This window comes from Alexandromys fortis, unplaced genomic scaffold (assembly GCF_014885135.2).
Source record: "Alexandromys fortis isolate MF-2015 unplaced genomic scaffold, M_Fortis_MF-2015_v1.1 scaffold_61, whole genome shotgun sequence".
NCBI lineage: Eukaryota > Metazoa > Chordata > Mammalia > Rodentia > Cricetidae > Alexandromys > Alexandromys fortis.
Window position 1 is genome coordinate 8,249,270 of NW_026067962.1, and position 20,543 is coordinate 8,269,812.

The 20,543-nt window shown below is 37.5% G+C and overlaps 1 protein-coding gene across 4 annotated transcripts in view; it reads left to right on the plus strand.

Moving 5' to 3' along the window:
- The window catches only part of Fer (FER tyrosine kinase), a 310,511-nt gene that overhangs the window by 141,869 nt on the left and 148,099 nt on the right, over positions 1-20,543 (plus strand). For all 4 annotated transcript variants that reach the window (XM_050153485.1, XM_050153482.1, XM_050153483.1 and 1 more), the window contains 2 exons: positions 2,656-2,859; positions 11,281-11,403. In XM_050153485.1, coding sequence (XP_050009442.1) covers positions 2,656-2,859; positions 11,281-11,403 — 327 coding nt within the window. The remainder of the gene's footprint in view (positions 1-2,655; positions 2,860-11,280; positions 11,404-20,543) is intronic.

The following is a 20,543-nucleotide window of genomic DNA, read 5'->3' on the forward strand; positions in this document are numbered from 1 at the left end:
TCCTATCTTTGTGAGTCTAAAGTTTTATGTTCAACTTATCTTTTATCATGAATAAGGAAAACTATAACTATTTGTCCTCAACTCTATCAAAGACCCGAGAAGGATATACTATTACTTAATTAAACAGGAAATGCATTGTAAGCTACTTCTAAACTTTTAGAAATGACAGAGACCTCTTGTTGTCTGGACAGTCACCCAAAGCTCTTCTGTAATGTTGGGGCATCCATATGCAGCTTTCAGGCCCATAGCATCTGGCAGACTTTTCCATGAAGCAGGAAATTTAAGATCTGTTCTGTCTTGTACTGGCAAAGTTCATCAGTTGCTTTTTTCTGTGTCCTGCATAATGTCTGTCAGTTTCTTCTTTGAAGCAGGAACCCTGAAGGGCCATCCCATCTTTTGGAAAGTTTAGCAGTCATTTTTCTGTGGGTCCTGCATGTCCAGTTTATATAGCATACCATCAAGTAGTCCAGGCAAAAGCAGTTTCTTGCCCAAATGGCTATCAAACTCCATAAGGAGCCTCTTTGATGCCCATCTTCCTCTTGAAGTTATTGGTGCTGCCAGAAGCAGACATGTTTCACTGTTGAGAAAAGTCTAAGTTCTTAAAACCTTTAAATGTCATTTTCTGTAGGTCTTTGAAGTGTTGAAGGTTATTTATGTAACTGAAATATCTAGAAGGCCTAATTAACATGACTATAAATTTGACTTTTATAAATGACTATTAATCTGTAATTTTTAATTATACATTACATTTTTAAATGAGCTGCACGAACACAATACCATAAACAAGAGCGGAAATACATATACACAGCGTAACAAAATCAACTGTAAATTTGTATCAATAGAACAAAAATCTATACCAATATAAAGTATTCATCTCTATATATCATATCCCCCCCTTTTTAGAAATTGACTGTGACCATTAGTCACTTATAATCAACCCAATTTAAATGCAAACAAACATTTATAAACAATCATTTTTGGAATTTGGGCATAGTTTTCTCCAAACTACTTCCTACTGTTTGTTGGGCGAAGTATTTTTAGGGCTCGCGAAAACATTTTGGGGGAGAGTCTTGTTTCATCAAACCACATTAGTCTGGAAGGAATCCACAGGCTCTCATCTTCTGTGGAAACAAAAGCAGAATCTCTTTTCCAAATTAACATCCTTAGACTCAAATTTTGAAGTCAAGACATCTTTATGTTGGTTTAGTTTAGCAGCCCCTAGAATCAAATGTCTCTCTGCAGTCAAAAAATTCAAAGAAAACACAGTAAAATGCATAATCCAGACTCTGTGTATTTTCCATCTTTACATGACTTATTTGTCTTTACTCTATTACTTTTTAATATTTATTTTATTATCTTTGCTCCTTTAATCTTTAACTGTCTGTACTTCTCTTTCTGTCTGTACTCCTTTTCCTCTCTCTCAAACTTACGTACATTTTTTAAAAACACTGTGACTCATTCAGAGGTTTATTTTTGTCTGAATCTGTCTTTGTTGCCTGTCTGTAAGCATTTTCTAACCAGGAGCTTTTCTTAAAATGCTAAGTGGCATGGCTTACCGGTGACAGCATGATACACCTTTGGCGGTTACATGGTGTCTCTCTGACTCCGCCTACTCTTTTTATATATCTCTGTTCAAATTTCTTGCCTGACTTTGCTCTGCTAATCCATTGGCTGCAGCAACTTTATTCATCAACCAATAAAAGCAACACATATACAGAAGGGACATCCGACATCAACGAAGTCTTCAACACAGGGCTTTTGGAGGACATTTTATATCCAAACTGTAATTTTATTAGTGATCCTGATTTTTTCAAACTTATGGTATGTTTTCATGGGGATCTTTAATACTGTATTCTGAGAACCATAATAATTGGTGTAAAATGTTATACCTTACCCATGAAATACTCCAATAGTAAAGGGCAGTTTAGTTCTTGTGAATGACTAGAATACAAGAGAAACTGTGACCATAGCATGTTCAATTTCATCACCACTAATTTCTGGAATTTCACAGCATCATAGCCAGCCCTTGCTTATTTCTGCTCTGTATTATGAGCATGTAACCTCCTAAAACAGCAGGTCACTTGCTTTTCTTCTGTTTCATGACTTACAATCGTTTCCACATGTGTTGTGTTTGTATCCTGCTCATTTTCTTTCCCCAGGGATTTATCTGCATAGCTTTGCAAAACCAAAGCCAGCCTTGTGACAGAGTAGTGGCTTAACAGAAGTAAGGTGGAGGAGCGAGAGAGAGTACTTAGCCAGACAGCTCGAGGTTGAGCCGAGACCCATTCCTGCCTACCATTATGAACAGTGCATAGCCTGAGTAGTCCAGAGTTAAGTAATTCAGTGAAAAAGCAGGTTTGATGCGTTTGTTATATTGTTTAATAGATTGATTTTATGATAAGGGGAATAAGGGTAGGACTGCAAACCTTAAATGCTAATGTTCCCGTGCATGATGGAGAGAGAGTATTGAAGGACGTGTATTTGTGCTAGACTTCGATCCTGGTACTTCAGAGGATATTTTCCTTAGTAAGTTTTATCATTTAATTTTTAATTGACTGATGAAATCAGATCATATGTAATAAGTATTTTTACTTGCAGTGAATTTTATTAGGACAATTTTTTTTTTCTAACTTGGTTTTTAAAACATTTGTTCAGCTCTCTGACATGATCTCTATGAGTGAGAAGCCCCTGGCGGAACATGACTGGTACCATGGAGCAATCCCTAGGATAGAGGCCCAAGAGCTTCTGAGGCAGCAAGGAGACTTCCTGGTACGCGAGAGCCATGGGAAACCTGGTGAATATGTCCTTTCCGTCTACTCAGATGGCCAGAGGAGGCACTTCATCATCCAGTTTGTCGATGTACGTTTCCAGTCTACTTCCTGGGTATCTACTGATGGAATCCACTGTGGTATACGTGAAATGTACTGATGGATGCTCTATAAGAAATGCTTGCCACACTATAAGTTTAACATTGGAATTTCTTCTTAGATCCATAAATATGATGCTCTAAAATGGATTAAAATCTTAAATCATAATGAGAAAATATCATATTTAAAAGTTAATAAAATTAAATTTAAATATAAATATATAGGAGGTTGAATTTGAGTACTAACGTATTTTAAATTAAAAACAAAAGTAATGTAAATACCATGAATTTTTCTTCCTATAGTAAAACACAGGATTATGAAATGTGTACTTTTGAAGGCACTTCTGTAGCTAGTTTCAAACTATGATATATTTTATTGAGTGAAATACTTTTTTATTATTGATCTATTTCTGTTTTTTATAATACCATTTGATATTAATAAACAATAAATAGAAAATTATAAAGAAATATAAATGACATATTCACGTTATTCTAAAACTAATTTACTTTTTGAGCATTTAGAATTGCTAAACTGCTTTCTTTTAAGAAGTTATTTATGATTATTGTGTGTGTATCATGTTGGGGGGAAGGCTGGTGCTGCTATGCACATATGTGGAGGTCAGATGAGAGCTCTCAGATGTTACTTCTTTCCTTCTACTGTGGGTTCTGGGGACTCAGACTCAGATCTCCAGGCCTTTGCAACAAATGCATTTACGCATTGTGCCATCTTGTAGGCCCCAAGTTTTGCCAAATCATTGTCAAACCATGCCCTGTTATGTTGTCTTTATAAAGCACTCAATAGATGAATAGTAATTTTGACATTTTTGCTTTTACTGATTGAGAAACTTATAGTGGCTATTTTTTGCAAATGGAAGAATTGTTGCTTGTTTTTATTATATTTCACTCCATCATTTCAAATTAATTGCATTTGAAAATGCCTGTCGACAGTGTTTGAGTTTCTGTTGCAGCACAAGAGTGATATTAGTTAATATAGAAAGATTAAGCCATGACATAAACAGAACCTGTAGGATTTTAAGGACTTAGTAACTTACATACATATCAGTTTGAACTTAGGGTTGACTGAGCCATGAAATTTAGATTGACAGGCAATGATAAATAAAATTAAAATGAAATTTATTTTAAAATAAAACTTTGAAAGTCTTCCTATAATGGCATTGTTTATTCTCTTGTTCATTCTTTCAGGAAATATTTATTGAGTATTATGTTAGGACTAAGCATATGAGTCAGCAACAACATAAAAGTAACACAAAATTAGAGGTGGTATTTAACATATGAAATTTAGTAGTTAGATAAATATGTAAAAGAGGTACTAATAAATCTTAAGGGAAAGATAGACTGCAATATAATAATGGCAGAATTCAATACTCAGCCTTCATCAGTGACCAGATCATCTAACTAGATAATCAGCAAAGGAAAATTGGAGTCAACCCATGTTCAGACACAATGAACCTAAGACATTTTAGAGCAGTACATCTAACAGCCATTGTCTAAACTGCACCCTGAGCATTTTCTGGAACAAATCACATGTTGAGCTACAAAAAATATCTTAACAATTTTAAAAAATTCTAAGTTCCTTTCTGAGAACTTTGGTGTAAATCTAGAAGTCATCAATGGGGGACACTCTAGAAGCAGCATTAGATACTTGGAAGTCAGACACTGTCTTGAGGAAACAAGCCACTGAAGACATTAAATGAGAAGTATAAGATTCTTGAGGCAAATGGAAATACATTACAATAAAACTTACAGACTATGGCAAACACCATTGTCAAAGGGAAATTCTTAGCAACCAGCACCAACATTCATTAAACAGCAGCAGGACTTTAGCTGGAGACCTTTGGTGCTTCCTAAGGAACTAGAAAACCAAGAACCAAATCAGTATAAGGCAATGTTAAACATCGGAGCAGGGATAAATAGAATACTTGGGAAATGCAAGGACAAATGGAATATGTTGGCTTTTGGAAAAGATAGACTTAAAAAGCCTTTAGCTAAGTGAAGAACAGTAGTCGGTGTCAGAGATGAGTGTAAGGCATTGCAACCGACATTACCAACAAACACAGGATCATCTGAAAGGACTGTGAACAAGTATAAAAATGGGGAAAATATCAGCGTTGGTGAGATTGCTCAGCTGGTAAAGGCATTGCCACCGAGCCTGTTTCAGGACTCACGGTGTCCTGAAAATTGTTCTCTGCCTCACATAGACCCATGCCCTTCCCCCATACGTGAATAAAAAGAAAATCTAGAAGACCAGATAAATTCTGTGCTATGTAGGTTACCAAATTTAAATAATGCATAATCCCCCCCACCCCCAGTTGTTTGAGACAGAGTCTTACTGTGTAACCGTGGCTAGCCAGGAACGTGGAATTTTTCTGTCTCAGCCTTTATGAGCCCTGAGATTGAATCAGTAATAAATGATTACATTTACTAAAATGACAATAAAAATTTATTAGTAAAATTGCCGTTGAATCACTTTTTCAAATTAATCAAAGAAAAACCCAACACTTGAGGCTTTCCTATAAAATCTACCAATATTTAAAGGACTAGTGCCAGTTTTCCCAGAGTATTTAAAAAATTGAAAAAGAATCCTTAAAAACTTACACATGCCTATACTAGATAAGAAACTATCTCAGAATAAATTTATAGACCAGTACCACTTATGAACATAGACATAAAATGTCAAATAAAATGCTGGCAAACTGCATTTCATGGCACATTGGAAAAGATCATTCACTGTGATCAAATGATGCAGGAATGCTATAGTGTAAAATAGCTGATGTATCAACAGAGTCAAATGCAAAAACATAGGGAGCGGAATTTAAGTAGACACTAAAAGCATTTTACAAAATTCAAAATTGATCCATGGTATAATACCCTACAAAGTTCAGGGTGGAAAGAATAACTGCAGCCCAGGGAAGGTGATTATGGCAAACCCACAGCTAATGCCATACCAAGTGGAGAAGTCATGGAGAGCTTCCTTCTAACATCTGGAACAAGACAAGGTTGCCCATTGTCATTGCCTTTTGTCAACATAGGATGGAAAGCCCTTGCCAGAACAATTGGCAAGAGAAAAAGGAAATCCAGAATAACAAAGCAAAAAAGCAATTTGCCCTTGTTAAAAAATGACCTGATTTCATGTATCGAGATTTCTAAAAGACATTTAAAAAAAAAAAAACCCTGTTGGAACTAATAAGTTCTATAAAATTGAGTATCCAAATCGGCACCCCAAACACATTTGTATTTCTGCATGCACGTGATCTTAGCTGAAAGGCTCAGTGGTGATCATATTTCTATATGCTGAGAAAACCTACCTATCCCCCAAAAAGTGAAAATAACAGTTCCACTTCGAACAACCATAAACACTCACCACAAATTTAACAGACAAGTGTAAGGAAAAGAAAAATTTAAAACATGTATGAAAGATACTGAAAAACATACAGATATATACATAGATATCCTATATGCATGAGGAGATCAGTATGGCTAAAATGTCCCCATATGATACACAGACTCATCAGTAAAGAATTATGATGAATAATCTCAAAGTGCATAAGATACTATAGATAAACCTGGATAGCCAAAACAGTCTTGGGCAAAAAGAAGCTGGAGGCATCACATAACCAGACCTAAAAATGTACGTTTAAGTTGTGGTCATCAAAGTGACATTAAAAACAGAAAGAACCAGCTGGACAGTAGTGGCGCATGCTTTTAATCCTAGGACTTGGGAGGCAGAGCCAGGCAGATCTCTGTGAGTTCGAGACCAGCCTGGTCTACAGAGCAAGTTCCAGGACAGGCTTCAAGAAGCTACAGAGAAGCTACCCTGTCTTGAAACAAAAACTATATTCCAGTGAGCAGAATAGAGAGGCAGAAACCAACCCACACACTGTGACCAGCTGATTTCTGTTGGGGCCAAGTATGCACCATGGCTATGTTAGGTAAGTGGTGTTAGGAAAATTAGATGCCCATATGCATAAGAATGAAACTGCTCTTTCTTACAGTAACAAATATCAAATCTATTAAGGCTTATACATAAAATCATAACTTCTGAAGCTGCTAGAAGAGAACAGGAGAAATGCTTTAAGATACTGGCCTGGGAAGTGGTGTTTTGATATGTCCCCAAATACAGACTACAAAAAAAAAAATTGTTTGCTGTGTTTATGTCAAACTAGCAAAACTTCTGCACGAAAAGGAAGCCATCAACAGAGTAAAGAGGCAGATTAACAGAATCAAGACAGCATGTTCAAACTATACAGCTGAAGAGGTTATTCCCACAATGTGTAAGGAATTCAAGTACGCCAATAGCACAAAACCGAACAAACCAATTTAAAAAGAAGAAAGGTCTGAATAGACTTTTAAGCCATTTTCTATGTTTTATAAAATTTGTTAAGAATATAATTGCATCAGCCGGGCGATGGTGTCGCACGCCTTTAATCCCAGCACTCGGGAGGCAGAGGCAGGCGGATCTCTGTGAGTTCGAGACCAGCCTGGTCTAAAGAAAAAAAAACAAGTTCCAGGACAGGCTCCAAAGCCACAGAGAAACCCTGTCTCAAAAAAAAAAAAAAAAAAAAAAAAGAATATAATTGCATCACTTTCTCCCTTCCCCTTCTTTCCTCCAGATCCTCCCAAGTCTTTTCCCTCCATCTCCTTCTCAAACTGATAAATGCATGCACGCATGCATACACACACTTGCATATGCAATCTATAAAAACAGCTTGCCAAGTCTTCTTGTTGTTTATGTGTATGTGGTTTGGGCCTGACCACTTTGTATTGGACAGCCATATAGAGGGCTCATCCCCGGGAGGGGCTGGTCTCCCTCTCAACCATCACCCATTGTCTGTAGCTCCTTGTCCAAGGGTGTGAACACCCTTCCACAGTGACATTTCTGTCTTAGAAGAGGAAGTACAAATGGCAACAGTCATTCATGGAAGATGTTCAACATGTCTAATCATATAAATTAAAACCACCAAGACAGCATGTTGCTCTTGTGAAAATGTCTGTTTTCAGAAGACAAACCAAGAGTAAAAACTGTGAGGAAATGAAGGGGGAAAATGGTCTTCATGTGTTTGAAATGTTAATTAGCATAGCTGTTATAAAGGTCATTGTGAAGCTTCCTCAAAAATCTGAGCACAGAATGACATGATCCAGAAGCCCTCTTCCTTGGATCACATTGCTAGTTGAGATGAACATGTTAAAAAGATCTATTTCCATTGTTTCCCCTACACTATTAAGAATAGTCAATGTCGCCCTAAATGTCCCGTACCTGGGTAAAAAGAAAGCGGTATTGAGTGTGCACCACGGCATACTATTCAGCCACAAAAAGTTTGAAATCCAGTCATAGCTCACAGTGAGGGTATGCTGGAATCATATTGTCTTGAGAAAGAACCCAAGTGGAAGACGCTGGCTGTGTGGGGGCCCAGCGTTGAGTGGTCACTACAGAAGTTGGGAAGAGTAGGGAGAGCAGAAGGGGAGCGGTCCATCAACAGGTCCAGTGGTCCACAGTTATTATTTGAAATAGGAATAAGTCCTGGTTTCCATGGCATAGTTGGTAGAACATAATTGACAACAATGCCTTATATAAATATACATGTCAAAATAGAAGACTTTTTATGTGCTAACCATAACGAAATGAGCAGTTTCAAGTGATGGCTTTGCTGCCTCCTGAGCACCCTGTTTCCTGGCACAGCTGTGGATGAAAGTATCCCATTGTAGTCAGATATGGAGAAACTTTGGCCAGTAGCATATGTTTTTAAATTAGGAAATGGAAAGAGATTAGATATTGATCAAGTTCACTTTGAGGTGATTAAATCTCTGCATTACTTAACTTTATTATTGCAGTCTCCAGGCTCTAAGCCCCGTTTTAAATTCATGCTGTGAGTCTTCATGTGCAATAAAAAGCCAACATGTTTTTTACATAACAATTCTGAATTGATGACTTATCCTGTATAGTTGGATTTTTTTTTTCCCATTATATAGTAATCATGCAGCCATCATTAGGATAGGGCAATAAGTACTCTGAAGTTTATATCAGGGTAGATTTGAAGCTTCATTCTGTATGGGCTTCAATTTAGTACTTATTATTAAACATTATACTTTGATATCTCATGCTCATGAGTGTGTGAAGTTTCCTTTGTCCATTTGTAAGCTATCTACTTTGTCTCCTTTACAGCACGTAGTCATTTCATGTCATTCCTATATATTTATTTCTACACGTCATGCCGTATATGGAGCATAGGGCTATCACACTGAGCAGAAGGTGAACAGATTTGTTGCCTAATATCCCTGCGTTCTAGAAGGGAAACAGATAATAAAAAACGCAAGTTAAACTGGGGCTGGAGGGGTAGTCCAGAGGACCCTAGTTGGAGTCCCTCAGCATCCGTGCTAAATGTCTCACAGCCACCTGTAACTGCAGCTTGTGGGAAACCAGCACCCTTTTCTGTTCTTTGTGGGTACACACATACCTTTAAGAATAAATAAAATATATGTGATGATAGGGTCAAAGGATTATAGTCATACATTCTAGGGAGAAAATGTCAATAAGGCAAAGGAGGTGATAAATTAGGAGGTGAAAGTGGAGATTGTATATTGCGTAGGTGGCTAGAGTTAACGTCACAGAAAAGATAATTTGATGAAAGCCTGGCAGAGAAGCCAGGAAAGGAGATATTACCTGTGGGGCTGGCTGTCTGATAAATTAATTCATGTAGCAAACCACTCTGAGGAAGGAGTGCATATCATATTTTAGAGCAAGAAGGTAATTACAGGGCCTGGAGACTAATGATCCAAGGAAGAGTGGTGAGAGGTAAGCAGAGAGACAGTGGTGAGCTCAGAGTAGCATCCGTCTTTGTCCTTATGTGGAGGGAAGAGAGACTTTTAAGCAAAGCAAAGGAGAGATCCTTAGGGACAACGTGCCCTAGTTGCTGTGTTAAGAGTAAATTGGAAGAGGAAGATGTAGAAATCGTTTATTTGTCGGGAATGTTGTTGGGTTTGATGTCATTAGTGCATGCTGCACCTCCGTGATAGTCCATGTACATACCTCCCGACTGCTCTGTGCAGATCGAAACTCTCTTTCCATGGGAGGTTAGTCTGTTTTATCCAGCTTCCTGTTGTTTCTCACACACTCTTTCTCAGCCGGTAGCGGTCACTCCTGCTTCTCCTGTCCGGTTTTTATGAGATTAGAAAGTTCGATTTCTTAATAGTTATCTTAAAATGCTTATTTTACATCTATATCTGCATACTTCCTATCTGTTCAGTTAAGCCCAAGGAAGAAGCACACAGAAGCTTCTAGCACTTTGTGTCACAGTCGTCTGGCATTGAAAAGTGTGGCTACTGCATTCCTTCTGTATTTACTGCTGTCAATTCTTATACCTAACTACTGGTCTACTTAAATAGGAAATCCAGGAATAACATGACAGAGTGTGAGAAAAATGTTCTTACCTACTGACAGGAAATGTGAACCATGCTAAGATCTGAGGCTGGAGAGATGGCTCAGCCATTAAGAGAATATGCTTTTTTTTTTTTTTTTTTTTTTTTTTTTTTTTTTTTTTGAGCCAGGACAACTTTGGAGCCTGTCCTGGAATTAGCTCTTGTAGACCAGGCTGGCCTCGAACTCACAGAGATCTGTTTGCTTCTACATCCCAAGTGCTGGAATTAAAGTGTGGAGGACAGAGTTCAATTAGGCTCCCAACTGCCTGTAAATCTAGCCAGTTCTGGCCTCCGTGGACATCCACACATATGGCTGTGCTAACATGGCACATACATTTCAAATAACAAAATAATTCTTCTAAAAAGGTGTTAAGCTCTGAGCCTGCTGATCTCTAAGGCATTGGCACTGATACTCTTTATTTCTTTATCTTCATTTCTTGTGCGAATGATGTTTGAATCTTTATTTATTGGCCAATACTACATTGGAGTCCTGTTGTAGAAAAACCTATTATATTAGCAAATAAAATGATTTTAGGTATTAAGTTATTTATTGTTATATCAGGCTTCCTCAAACTTTGGACAGTATTTTTGGTACTGAACGTTTATTGAATGGAGCATCCATGGAGAAACATGCTAACATCTTCCTTATGTCTAAACTTGAGTGAACTGCTTGTTTGCTTGGTCACCGTTTTAGTGAAATGCAATTCTGTTATCTTCTCTTCATACTATAATAATAATGTGAGTTATATGTATTTTGAAAATTTTTCTGTCAAAAGATTTGGCAGTGGACTAGAGTTTCATTTTTCTGTCTATTTTTAATTTTTACTATCTAACAAATGTGTGGTTGCGCATTGTTAAATATGCTTATGTTGCTGTATACTGACAGCTCTCCTTAAGTAGAACTTAACTCATGGATAAAGATGATGTTTTTTCTGAAACAATGGCTTCCTAATAATTCTGCTTTGTTGTTCTCCCTCTAGAATCTGTATCGATTTGAGGGCACTGGGTTTTCAAATATCCCTCAGCTTATAGATCACCACTTCTCAACAAAACAAGTCATCACCAAGAAGTCTGGGGTGGTTCTTCTCAATCCTATTCCTAAGGTATGTTGAACTCAATTTTTTGTTTGTTTGTTTTTTTGGTTTTTTTTTTTTGGTGTGTGTGTTTTTAAAGAATACTCATTAGTGCTTTTCACAGTGAAGAAAGTTTTTAAGTTATGTGTTAAGTCAGCATAAATCACTTCTGTGAATACCACTAACTCCTGGCATAGCTGGAGTACAGACCTGCTTTAGTTTTATTAAGATGCATTGCCTTTCTGCTCAGTATTTGCTAGGATATATAATGGTGTCATTTCTTTATTTTCCAATTCATCTTGAAAGATGTAAGATTCGTGCTTTGAAAGGTTCTAGCGAAAGATTTGAAGATGAACACATGAAAGAACACGTCTAGCAATTAGGAGTTTAGTCCAAATTTGAGGTTAGAGGATGAGATTTACAATGCAGCGCAAGTTTGGGACAGTTTGAAGCTGTGCTGCTCTTCTCAGAAACCATGCCTTCCCAGGCAGCCAGGTCAAAGGTTGCTTTAGGTCATTTTGACCCCTAAGATCTAACACACAGTTCTTTGATACGCTCCGAGACGTGTGAGATAGGAATGGGCATGAGAAATGTCGGCATGTTCCAGCCAGCACCTGAGGCACCTGGACCACAACAGCAGTGGTCCCCTTGAGCCACTCAGCACTGGGAGTGTTGGGGAATGGGGTTGAGTATGGCAGGAGCCCTTTCCTTTGAGGACTGTGTGACTTGAAGAACAGTGTCAAAATGGGATAGACATCAAAATTGGTAGGTGACATGTATCCATTATATGTATGTATGTATGTATGTGTGTATAAATATATAATATATATATGACTATGAGCAGCTTTTAATTCAAAGTGACAGTCCTAAGAATGCTGTTATAATTGGAAAAATTTTAAAGTTACTGTGTTTTCCCTTGTCAGTCTGGAAAATAATGTCTGTTTAGAGTGATCAGTCTCAGGACTTTACCATTAATACATTCAAAAAAGTAAATACAGTTCTAACGCAGTATTGCCCCTACAGTGTATTCCCCAACGTTTACTTCAAATTCATCTCATCACATCTAACTTCAGTTCGTTCTTCCCTCCTTCCACCCGACTTCCCAGAAGCCACAAGCCCGAGGTTACCTTTAACGTCTTCAACACTAGCTTCTGCAGTTAGATGACAAGAGTTTTGTGTTCTTAATTAGCAGTGTGAACTTCAGTCCCAGTGTCTCCTATTATGAATCAACCTCAATTTAAAACACACATTTACCCATGTTAGGCTAATACAAAATAAACTGTTCATACATATCTTGATGCTTGGCTTCACAAGCCAGCCAAATATTTGCACAATCTGTAGGCTCAGTCAGGTCCACAATAGATCAAATCCATGATAGAAATTAGCTTGCAGACCTGCACCTGAGTAGGGATATAGAATTTAAAATAAAATTACATCCCTCACTGCATAAAAATTTCCACGAAATGAACTTAGGTAATGGATTAGATTCTCTAGACTATTACATGGTCAATTATTATTTTTCTGTCAGATATATAATACTGTGGAGTTGATTATCCCATAATTTTCTAGCACTAGCTATGCAAATAAGTGAATGCTGGAAGCTGTAGAAGGTTAAAGAGCTATAAATGATTGTTTTATGAGATAAAAACTTAAAACTTATCTACCTATTAGCCTGATAAAAAGGCCTAGTATTTGAAATATGAACATTAGTATCTGTTTATTGTAAACATTGCTATACCCTTGGTTCACAGTATCATGTTACTCTTTTTTAAAAATAATTGTAATATAGAGTTCTGAAAGACAATTTTCAGTTATGAGTGGAGAAGAAATTGATATGGATTTTGTTATGGTTGTGTTATCACCATATATTTTCCTTTGAGAAGTTATTTGTATTCTTATTACTGGATCTATTTCTTGATTTAAATTGTGTAAGAAGTTAATATATTTGACCATATAATATGCCATATAAAATTAGATAGAAAATATATAATTTTCATCTCTCTAGACTTTATTTTTAGCCTATATAGAGAGCATTATTTTGTTTAGGTGCAATTTTTGTTTTCCATGTATTTTTCTGCTATTCATGAAAATATAATTTTATTACTGTAATGACTACAGTGACTAAAGTATGTTTTAATCTTTATTCTTTGCACTCACAAGTGCAGGGAAACTAGACAACTAGAATAGGAGAATTGCTTGAGTTTTACCACTTAATAATGCTGTTATTGACTGGGTGCATTACCCATCTGCTCCTCACCTGCTGACTGTTTTCCTGCATTGCCTCACAGAGCCCATGGAGGAGTCTAGGACAGGGGAAGTATTGTTGTAAGTAGGACCATCTGATCACCCGTATTTGTCATCTTAAAGCAGCAAACCCAGTGGGCTTCCATGGCTTCTTCTTTCTTAGTTTAGCTGCGTCTCACGAAGCACTTCATCCAAGTGCCCTTCTCTGTCTTGTATAAATAGTGTATTCTCGTCGGGCGTTCCCTCCTCCTTTTCTTATTTCTCCATGGTTACCTTCTAATGGTTATGTATATGCACCTTCCTAGACATCATGCATTCTAATTATTTTCTCTCCCTCAAGTGCAGTGTAAGTTTTAGAAGGCCAAAACTGTGTTTGACTTAGGATCCTTGTCCCCCTTGTACTGGAAGAGTGCTAGACCAGAGTAAGCTCCCAGTGAATGTCAGAGGATTGACTCCATCGGTTAGTTCCTAGGACTTCTGAGTAACACCTCCACCTTTATCCTCTTCCCTTCCTTTGCTTGGGATCCAGTGCAGGGCCTCCTGAGAACCTAGCAGGCACCCAGCCCTGGAGGCACAGCCCTAGCCCTTGGCTAACCCTCCATATGGATTATCTTCGGTACCCCTCCCGTGTTGCTATGGGATCTGTTTTGTCATTAGCTCTATTCAATGTTGTTGTTGCTTTTAACATCAGAGAGGATGATGAGTGGGCGGCTATTGCTTTACATGGCAAAGGACCTGTGGGATAACACAGCAGACAGAGGCAGTGTTGGGGATTGAATCCGTGTTGTTAACCATGGATTAGAGCGCAGACTTTAATAGAAGCTAGAAGAACTGTTTATTTTAAGGAGTGTGAGTGTGGAGTCAAGGAAAGTGAATTTGACATAATGCTAAATTGGAAAGAGCCAGCCACATATTCACTACTATATGTCTGTATAAAAGGCAATCAGGAAACTAATACTGAGCAGAGCTGAATTTTGAGATATAATGTAGAATTTGAGAAAATATAAGTAAAAATTCACCTAATTTTGCATTTAAATGGCACTTCAGAAGTTATTATATTGGGTAAAGCTAGTTTTTCTCCAATATAGCTTTTATAGAAGAAACTGTCTGGATGGTCTCAAAGCTCAAGTGTTCATGAATAACCAGTCAGCCAGGCAGAGCCGCTTCTTGAGCCTTAGGCTGCGCTTGCCTTCTGGCAGAATCTGATAACTGGCTGTGTACCAGACTTTAGTGTGGATTGCCAAAATCTCACAGGCAGATAGTGCTGATAAAGTAGTGCCTTTCTCCATGGCTGAGAGAACCAACTCATCTCCAGAAGAGAGGCTGTGGCAGCAGCACGAGGGACCAGTGAAATCAGAGAGCATCCTGAGAGCAGAGGGAGGCTCCAGGGGAGGCGCTGCGCTGTTTCAGGTGACTCGGACAGCTGTGTCTCCCAGGGCTGCTGTCTAAGGTTATGTTTTTATAGTGGCTACGACACAGTTTTTTATATATTGAGTTTTCTTGGTTAGTTTTTTTGTGAAAGCAGGGAGACCTGCTTTCCCCTAAATCTGTGCCGACGCTCCTTAATTTATTAGGATCCTCTGGGTAGTTTTTAAGGTAATTTTACATTTGAATAAAGAGAATAGTGGAAAATGCTCATGGTTCCACAATTATTTAGTAGATATTTACTTACTGTGCACTCTATGCTCAGCAGCATTCTGACCTGTCATGAGTAAATGTTCCAAAACCAAAGAGTAAGGCGGTAACAGAGTGGCTGTGTTAATGTGGGGAGGGTATGGTTAGATGCTGTGCACTCTGTGGTATATGGAAAGCAATAACTACTGTTTTACATTTTAAAAACATTTACAATTTAATTTTTGGCGATTTGATACATGCTGTCCTTGAACTCACACTGTGGCTGAGAATGAACTTAAACTTCTGGTCCTGTATCTCCACCTCATTACCATGCCTGGCTTGACTTAAATATTATGATCAAATAAGATTTCTTGCGATAGTTTAGGTAGAGATGTGAAAAATCAAAGAGCTATCTTTGTGGTTATATGTAGAGTAGAGGTAACAGTAAAATCATTAACAATTTAGCATGGACACCAGCCCATCAAAATGTTTGATCAGTCTGTTGGTATGTTCGCTAGATGGTTATCTTTCTCTCTCTCTCTCTCTCTCTCTCTCTCTCTCTCTCTCTCTCTCTCTCTCTCTCTCTCTGTGTGTGTGTGTATGAACATATGTATATGTGTTCTCTGGGAAATAATGAAATAATGCTGTTAATTTTGAATAAACTGTAGGGGCCTGGACGCTAGTAATAACTGTACAAGAATGAGGCTGGGAAATAGGCGCAGATAGACTGACTTAATTTCTAGGCATATTTTTAAAATGCCAATTGTTTGTTGAATAACTTAAGACAGTCACTTTGAGCAGAAACATCAACTTTAGCAGGTTTCATAGTGAGTCTCTTAAAACAGAAAATTCATGTTTAATAATAATAAATTTTAAGGTACTTTAAAAAATATTGATATAGTCATCCAAATACATAGTAGTAAATTCTATGCTTGTCTAATGTTTTTAAGCTATCTGTATGTTTGCAGTTAGTTCTTCTATGCTATCATTTAGATGGGAGTTTTAAAAGGTGCTGTCTTTAAAATTTGAAAGGAAAGATGCTGTTTTTAACTCTTGAAAATGATAAAATATGTCAGATTTCATTTATAGTTGTTAAAATCCAGTTTTTGGGAATTTTTTGAACTAGAATTCATACTGTTTACACTTCTACTTACTTTAAGACTCCTTTAAAGTTTGATTTCTATTATTTTTAATTATGTGTGTATCTTTGTTTGGGAACAAGTGCCCGTGGGGCACAGCAGTATCAGTCACCTGGAGCTCGAGTTAGAGGTGGCTCACATAGGTTCTGGGAACCAAACTGAGCTCCTCTGTGGGAGGAGTATAATGCCACTCTTAACCACTAAAGGATCTCTCAGTCCCTTTAAAATCAATTCCATTCATTAAAAAAATCAATTAATTAAGCCTATTGAGAGTGGAAAAGCACACACAGAATCTACACTCTTCTACAGTGTTCTATAGGAATACACCAGAAATACATACACCTCCATTTGGGCCTTCGGTTTGAGCAAAGAAAGAGGGCATCTTATGGTAATCTGTCATCGCTGTCGGTTGTCTTCTGTGGAGCCCTAGGTTTATTCTCCAGAACTTGCTGGGGTGTCATCCTTGAGTCTCAGAGAAAAACTAGTTCTAGTTCATCTCAAAATTTAAAGCCAACAGAAATAGAGAAAGATAAAAGCCCAGAGATAAAAGGTAGTTGGAATAATTTAAGAAAAGCTGGCAAGAAACAAGCCAAGCTAAGGCTGGGCATTCATAACTGAGAGTAAGCCTTTGTGTGTGATTTATTTGGGAGCTATGTGGTACCCTCCCAAAATCCAAAAGAGTAAAACATCACTCAATGCTCTTACACAAGGCCTGAATTCCATTCCCAGCAACCACGTGACCTATGTGTTAGGCTCTGTGAGAGTAATAGAGCATTTTTTGCTTGTTTTTAGGTAACCTTCCAGAACCCAATACATAGGTGACAGTAAATGTTTGAAGCTGGTGGATTTTTGAGATAATGCTGAAATTAAATAAATTTTGATATATTTGAAAAAATAAAATGACAAATAGACATTTTTTATATATACATTATTATATAACATGGGAATTTAAACCTTCCTTTTCCAAAGTGGATCCGTGTTTGTGTCTGCCTTGTGAACTGCTGGCTATGTGCTGCAGCATGAGGGTAGGCATGGATGCCAGCTGTCTCAGAAAACCCATAAAATTACTTAAAACATGGCCTTTCTGCGTGTGTTGTAACAGGATGCTCTGTCCTTGAGTATGGGCTTTGAGACGATAATGTTGCTTCACAGCGTCAGAACGTTGACTGTTCTGGTTAGATGAGGGGGGAATTCCTTTGGAAGGAACATAGGCTTAGCTTCAGTTTTGTTTATGTAATAGTTTAATTCTTATTTATCATTTTCCTTTTTTTATAATATAGGTTTTGGAGATGGGCATGTTGCTCAGTGGTAAATGCTTACCTGGCAAGCCCCAAACCCCTAGTTCAGTCGCAAGAACTGAAAAAAACATCAGAAAAAAAGCTTTTTCACATAGCAAGTTCTTGTTTGATAACTGTATAGTTACAGTCCTCTTAGAAGGTATTGTACATTTTAAAATACAGATAGACGTGTTTGATGAACTCCTGCTACTCTTCTCCGTACCTTAGACTAATGTAAACTATGTTTAATTGGCTTAATAAAATTCATTTGACACTTTAATTGAGATTCTTTATCTGATAGTAAAGTGTTGACCCAGTCTTATATAATATTTAGTATTCCTTATGTGTAATATTGTCCTGTACTAGCCTCGTTCAGGAGTGAAATGATAAGGATATGCAAGAACAGGCAAGCTTGTTTTACCCTGGCAAAGAGCCCTTGGTGTTTTATCTCGCTAACTCAGTTCATGTTCACCTTCTACCCAGTCCTTGAAGAGAACAATTAAATCATACCACAAAAGACTTGTCTCACATCCCCTTTTACAAAGACTAATAAATATGCATGTTGAGAATTTTAATGGCTTTTAAATAAGAGTGTTTAAATTAGAAAGACCACGGGCATTAGAAAGATAACTGCAAATGATTTTTTTAATAGAATGCTTTATTCATATATATTTATAAACCTTGGAAAATGAAATTTTATATTTTTTCTTCTATACTTTATGTAACAAATTACATATATTAAAAATGGAACAAAAAGTTCACAACACTGTAAAAAAGAACTATAATTTTGTTGTCATTGACTCGAGTGGGTACTAGCTGTATTGATGAAAAGCAGATCAACCTCAGCCAATGTTAGTTATTATTTCTATCATGCATGTCTTATAGTAATAGGCATTCATATGTAAACCATGGACTCTTTAATCAGTGGTCTTACTGATAGGGAAATTTCTAACTGGTGGTCTCAAATAGGTAGAATTTTTCAAATACTTCCTAGTGGTATTGTTTTCTCTTTTTAAATAAATCTTTTGAAATCATTGAATCGTGTTAGTTGGAAAACATGAGGACCATTTCTTTTTTCTGTGTGCCTATGGTGTTTGATGTATGTGTGTGGTACATACACGTAAGTGTGCAGTGTGTGCACCCATTTACCACATGGGGAGCTCAGAGAAAGATGTCGGGTGCCTTCCCCTATTACTCTGCCTCATTCTCTTGAGGCAGAGCATCTCACTCAACCCTAAGATGTCGGGTGCCTTCCCCTATTACTCTGCCTCATTCTCTTGAGGCAGAGCATCTCACGCAACCGTAGGACATTCACAACGAACAGAGGTCTCCCTTCACTTTTCCCCGGAGACTGACGTTTGTTTCTTGACTTGCAGGATTGTAAGCTAACCAATATGTGCTGCTTTAGACCATCATGCTTTGCCGTTCGCTACAGTAGCAGTAGATGCAGAAGTGAAGTGAGAAATGCAATGTGATTATTATTTTACGTATCTTTGTCTTGGGGGTGACAGGAAGTTTTGGAAGGTTTCATTCTAGGAAGAATTATGATCAAATTTGTATTTTATAAAAGTAATTGTGGCTTCATTGTGGAAGCTAGTTAGTGTACTGATGACACGTGATAGATTGAAATGACAAAATGAGATGTAAAAAATCAGTCTGGGACTTAGATAGCGATGGGATGTTACTGAGATAAATAACAAATTTGTGAACCCCTAGCTTAGTTATCTGTGAAAGAATTGGCAGTTACAACAGTTACTTTACTTTCTGCCCCCCCCTCAAACCTGCAGATGGAGGAACTTTGGGAGAGGGGCTGAGCTATCTTAACAGGTCCTGTGGGTGGTCCTGATGCCAGTTAATGTTGAAGGGTCATCCCTGCAGACTAACCTCCGTGGAAAGGGAAAAAAAGGCTCTCAAGCCTGTAATCTCTTCATTACCTGGTCCTGTGATTTAGACAGCAGGAGTATAGTAAAACTACATGTCCTTAACCTTGGAAAGACAAGGTGGGGAGGAAAATCACTTTTATCAGGGGGAGACTCGTAGTTGTTTGAAGTATAAACGATGACCACTTTAAACTTTAATCATTTCACAGTATCACAATGATAGAGAATCAGTGAAGCAGAAATAACTATTTTATGGCTTTTTGGAGAAGTTGATGTTCCAAAATTGATTTTCACAGTCTCATTGGAATTTAAAAGAAAGATACTTAAAATAGTATTCTGCATGAAGGTTATAGGTGGTTTTTGTTTTTCATCTTGTATGTTTGCCATAGTCATTCAAAGGAGGTTTTTAAACAGAAGGTATAGAAGGTTACATATTTAAGAATTGGAAATATAACCCTGTGATTGACATGCTATATTTTTACTGATCAAGAAAGCCAAGTATTATTTCCTCATTGAAATGCTTCTTATTCGTATATAGCATGTAATTTGAACGTACTTTAATTCCCCTGCTCAACATATCCCACTTTTTTAGGTGATAGACTTTCAGAATTCTCAAATCTCATTTCCTAGCTCATAACAGTGACAATCCTGCCTCATTGGCTCTGTCAACCTAAGTGAGGTAGTACATGTACAACACATGTCATTTGCTTTCGCATTTACTTTTCTTCTGTTATTGGTATGTTCTAGCTTGTAAGTGATGGGAAGGATGGCATATTGTTGATCCCATTCTGTTATTTAGCATTTCCTATTCAGTCAGTATTTCCTGAATGACATCATCGAGTTGGTGATGAGATGCTGTGATCATTTGTACAGAGCTAAGAGTCATGTTGGAGGTGATTGTGTATCCCAGTGCACGTTTCTGAGTAAGGAATAATTTGTCTCCACACTGACGATGCATCGGATGCAGACTCGCTCTTAAGCTTCAGCGTAGTACGTCCTACGCCACTGCTGCTTTC